The sequence below is a fragment of the Zerene cesonia genome, chromosome 3, assembly GCF_012273895.1.
Source record: "Zerene cesonia ecotype Mississippi chromosome 3, Zerene_cesonia_1.1, whole genome shotgun sequence".
Classification (NCBI taxonomy): domain Eukaryota; kingdom Metazoa; phylum Arthropoda; class Insecta; order Lepidoptera; family Pieridae; genus Zerene; species Zerene cesonia.
This window is the reverse complement of record NC_052104.1, coordinates 8,434,431-8,439,344: the sequence shown is the minus strand read 5'-3', so window position 1 is coordinate 8,439,344 and position 4,914 is coordinate 8,434,431. Positions and strand designations below refer to the sequence as shown.

The 4,914-nt window shown below is 36.4% G+C and overlaps 2 protein-coding genes across 2 annotated transcripts in view; one reads left to right on the top strand and one right to left on the bottom strand.

The window, feature by feature from the left end:
- The window catches only part of LOC119839446 (adenomatous polyposis coli homolog), a 40,337-nt gene extending 37,618 nt beyond the window's left edge, over positions 1-2,719 (top strand). Inside the window, exon 15 of the mRNA XM_038365710.1 lies at positions 4-2,719. Within this exon, the coding sequence (XP_038221638.1) occupies positions 4-1,613 (1,610 nt within the window). The 3' untranslated portion in view covers positions 1,614-2,719. The remainder of the gene's footprint in view (positions 1-3) is intronic.
- A 570-nt stretch (positions 2,720-3,289) lies between these two features.
- The window catches only part of LOC119839445 (UPF0565 protein C2orf69 homolog), a 9,938-nt gene continuing 8,313 nt past the window's right edge, over positions 3,290-4,914 (bottom strand). The window contains exons 8-9 of the mRNA XM_038365709.1: positions 4,462-4,612; positions 3,290-3,996 (exon numbers count right to left, since the gene is read on the bottom strand). Coding sequence (XP_038221637.1) covers positions 3,862-3,996; positions 4,462-4,612 — 286 coding nt within the window. The 3' untranslated portion in view covers positions 3,290-3,861. The remainder of the gene's footprint in view (positions 3,997-4,461; positions 4,613-4,914) is intronic.

The window sequence follows — 4,914 nt, the reverse complement described above, 5'->3', positions numbered from 1 at the left end:
AAGAGACACCGACACCTGTTGCGCCGGATCCACATTTGGAGAGCTTAAAACAACGTCTAGCTGCTAAGAAGACTATCAAGCAGAAACGCATTGAAGACGCTGAGAGATTTAGAACTCGAACGTTGAGTGAAGACATTCCACCTTCACCCACGTTCGTAACAAAAGACGCAAACTTTGAAAATGTCGAAACCACTACCGGCTACGATAGCTTATCGTCGAATGAGCCAAACCATCAACAAATTTTAGATGAGAAGCAAACTGATGATGTTTTTAGGGACGTAGATAGCGGACATAATGAAGACGACTTTGAATTGAACTCGACGCAATTGAAAACGTATACGAAAAGTTTTAGGAACTACTTACCGGTAATAGAGAGCCCGGCTTCAGTAGATATGTGTGTAGTAAATAACTTAAAAAATATTGAAATGACTGCGTCATACAGACGTGAGGTACACAACGATAAAAATCTAAATCCCAGTACTAGTGACTTCGCAAGTTACGAAGGTGACAGTAATTCTGAAGACAAAGCTCACTCAGAGTCTGACACTGAAGTACATTTAAATCCACCTAAACCAAAAATAGTCAAACCTGAATATAAAAGGGACAACAGCTTAGATTCTAATGAGTCTGGTGAAAAGGAAACGGAAGCTCCCAAACCTGTGAGAGGAAGGAAAAAGGCTGCCTATGTATCCCCATACAGGCGAAACCCACCTGCGGCAAAGAAACCGGCAACACCTCAAGTTAAAGCTATCCCAAAAACTAGTACTGTTAAAGCGTCCACATCTAAGACTAATCTCAGTACAAAACCTATCAAAACTCCGCCTAAAGCAACCAGTGCGAACTCATCTCCTAAGAAAACTGCCCCCAGTAAGCCTCCCACAAAGACCGCACAGAAAACCATTGCTATACCGGCCGCTGCCAGTACCAAACCGCTCCCTCTAGTGAGACAAGGCACGTTTACAAAAGAGGAAAGCTCGGTTCCACCTAAAAACCTTCCAGTACCGGAAACTAAAATTGCCACTCCACGAGGTAGCGCGACTTCCCCGGTCAAATCTGTCGCAAATACATCACCGTCTAGATTACCTCAATTCAGTAGAAACAGACCGCCGATGGCGAAAACAACTAACCAACCAAAACAAACAAAAACGTCGGCCAGACGTTCCTCTGAATCTGCTATGAAGAATTCCCCATCAAACCACAGTTTACAAAGCAACGATAGCGGAAAGACAATAGTTTTAGCACGCGGCTCTCGTCAAGGCAGTACGTCGAGCGTTAACTCCATCTCATCGCCCAAATCGAAAGACGTCGAAAGCAAGATTGCGAATCTGTGGAAGAAAGCTGAACAGACTAAAAAGTTGCCCGCAAAGAAAGTCTGGATCGAAAGCGACAAAACTGAAACGCCTAAATTAATCAGAAGTTCCACTTTCGAGGGGCAGCCGAAGCAAACGGTGACGACGGCCACTAAACAAAAGTCGGCCATCGGAATTAGAGTATCTCAAATACCCAGTCTCAGGCCCAAATCCGTTCCAGCCCCGAAACCCACGGGAAGTGCCAAGAAACCGGCATTAGCCAGAGGATTTGTAAGAAAACCGAGCGGTCAAGTAACGTCTTGAATCGAAAAGCAAATGCAAGACGTGAATAATCGAATTATTTGCCGTCCCAGTTTTGACGAAATATTAAACCTGAGAACAATATTTGGACGGTAATGACCAGCGGTATTTAAGTGCAATAATTAAGTCTAAAATTGACGAAAAAGACTATACTTATTTAGAATAGATATTTTTATTGTATCAATAATCAACACAGAATACCTTATGCAATTTACGATTGCTGATTATAATTTGAAACTTTTGCTATAGATTTATCATTAACCAGAATCCTTTTTCACGTGTTGATTTCTATAATTTATTTATATGTATATCTGTTGCATTTATTCAAGTAGTAATTTCAAAAATATAGATGTTAGTTTTAAGTCTAATCCAATAAGTAAGCGTAACAATATTCACAGTTGTTCTTTCCAACTACCAAATATATTCCAATATTGCGCATTCGAAGTTTTTGGAAAAACATCACAATTTTGCGGTATAACATGAGCTTATTTTCCGCTAAAATGTCTACAGTACTTCCTCATTCGTGTACATAATTCGCTTCATACATCCTAGTTAAGGTTACCATTTTACATATTTGTATATTTTTCATAATTATTCATAATAATAATGTAAGAAGGTCACATCGTATCGGAGTAAAAATGTCGACATATTGAACTATGTCCAATTTTTTACGTCTAGTCAGTTTGTTAGTTAAGCGAGGGTAGTTCGAAATTGGCTTATGAATTTTTGTAAAACGATCCATTTTTGTATTTGGTGTATAATTTTCTAACATGCTGTTCGCAGGAGTGCTTTAGAGTATAACAGGATATATGCTTTTTATAAAAAACAATGGAATGGTCTATGAATGGTTTGCCTCGCTTCAAAATTTTTACCAAATGTCAATTTTGAAATAAAACTGTTTATCCACTAATATACTAGGTTGGAATATCCATGTTATCCCATGGTCTAGTACTGATTTCTGTATTATTAGAACTTTTATAAATTAGCTTTTTTTGGCTTTGTTAGTTTTGTTTTATCAAACGTAGGGGTTTACATTATATAAAGCCACTTTAGCTAAATATATAGATGTAAGATGCGTATTCGATGGTAATAAATCAAACTTAAATGAATCTGAAGTTTCATTTCAAACTTACCTCACTACCGTAAGGTTCTCAAGAAATCATAGTATGTAAATCCAGTCGGAGAAATGTAACGTGAGATGTAATTCTTTACCTGCGTGCGCTGACCGAACAGTTTTAATGTTAAAAAAATATTGCACTTTAGTTGTACAAAAAGTCCGTAGTCATATAAAATTAGTTTTTATGTTTCAATTTCTTAGCAATTGTTTTCTGTAGAATGAAATAATTTTTTATTAAACTGGCGAGTTTCTTGCTGACTTTTCTTTATTAATATATAATGTAATGTATTATAAAAATTTTTTCAGATTGAATAAAACATGGTTGGGTCAGGTATTAATCAATGACAATAAACTTTATAAACACAGAAACCTATAAATTCTTATTGATATTTCAAATGATATATAGCAGAGAAATGAAAATATTCAGCACCAACTAAATCTGTATTTTCTTACAGTATCGTTAGCAAAATAATCGCAATTGTGTTAAATATGAACTAAGTACTCATAGCTAAAAAAATCATGTTTACTAGTAACAAGAATGAAAGCAAAAAAAAAGCCTAAGTTCTGGTTCAAAATATATTTATTCCATAAATTTTACTTTACAATGAAGATGAGATCAGTTTTGACATGTAATGATAAATCTAATTTACATGATAAATAAATAACTTAAAAATAGATTTTGTACTTTAAATTAATACAGCGATATGCTAAAATATGCATTGACATTTATTTTGACGACATACATATTATAAATACTTGAGAAAATTCATATATTACTAGACATTTCGTCAAAGCAAAAGAAATTGGTCTGGCAATTGTTTTGAAGCTCCAAATATCTTAATTTTATTATTTACAAAATAAATTTAATAAAAATACTGCTTCAAAATTATCATCATATAAAAGCAAAGTCATCTATTCTCTACACACATTTATTGACACAAACCTCTCGTAGGAAAAGTAATCCATTTATAATTATAATCTACCACAGTAAAATTTGGTAGAGGAGATTGCCTATTTTAATAGTAGTCCGTAAGACAGCAATAATAGAGTTGACATTCGCAAATATTGATCAGCATGTAGAAGTATAAAAACCGATGTGGATGAGGTCCTTTTCATTTGTAATTTGGTTCAACTTCAAGTGTCATCTTCTGAAGCGTCGTGCATGTCACCGGGCCTCGAATCTTGTACAGCCTTAAAGTTGCTGAGCACTTCAAAGTGGGTGTTGAGAGAGTGGGGGGAGGTGGAGTCGTCGTGCAAATATCGATCGATCTGAAATAAGTTTATACAAGTATTTATTTATTAACAGAATGGAACCGATTATAACGATTCTGTCTGATAATATGTATTAGGTCTCTATCTCAGAAGCGCCTGAACCGATTTTGATGAAACTTGCTTCGATCCCTGAGTTGAAGCATATCCAACACAATTAAATAGAAATCATTTCAATCCGATACCTAAATTATTTTTAAGAAGGTATTATATATTCTGACACTGTTACAAATATTACAAACATACAAATTGAATAGATAAATTTCAAAAAGGAAAGAACACATAATATTATGATGTTTATTTGATAATAACAATAAAAATATACAGTTACATCTCTCTGCTATAATTATATTTCCGCATTTTTTTGGGACAGCTTTTTTCAATTATCAATCAACTTTTAACTCGGTTACCACACAAGACGAGAAGCAGGACGCAACATATCTTGAAAAAAATAGTAGCACGTACCTTGGCGCCGAGCTTGTGCAGCAGCGAGGTGAAAGCGCGCTCCTCGCGGCCGATCCACGGGCGCGCCGCGTCCGCCACCTGGTACGGGCTCACGTGCACGTGCACGCGCACGTCTGCGCACGCGCACGCGCACGCGCACGCCGCTCGGTTAGACACAAGTGTTTATGCAATGAGGCTTCTTCTAGAAGCACTTTTGCATCGGCGTGACGCAGTTTTGACATTTACCACCGGTTCAGTAGCAGTATTTGTACAGGGGAGCGGAAAGAAACTGACTTAAGAACTGATTTTGACTGAATTTAAACGGACAGATTTCATTGGGAGTCTGTGCACTTATCGTCGACAGTACAATAATTTCAAACTCTGTGTACAATTAAGACAATTGAGTTGATTCTATAATCGAAGCCCAATAGCCTATGTCACTCAGTGAAGTTGTAACTTTCAAATTGTGAAAGA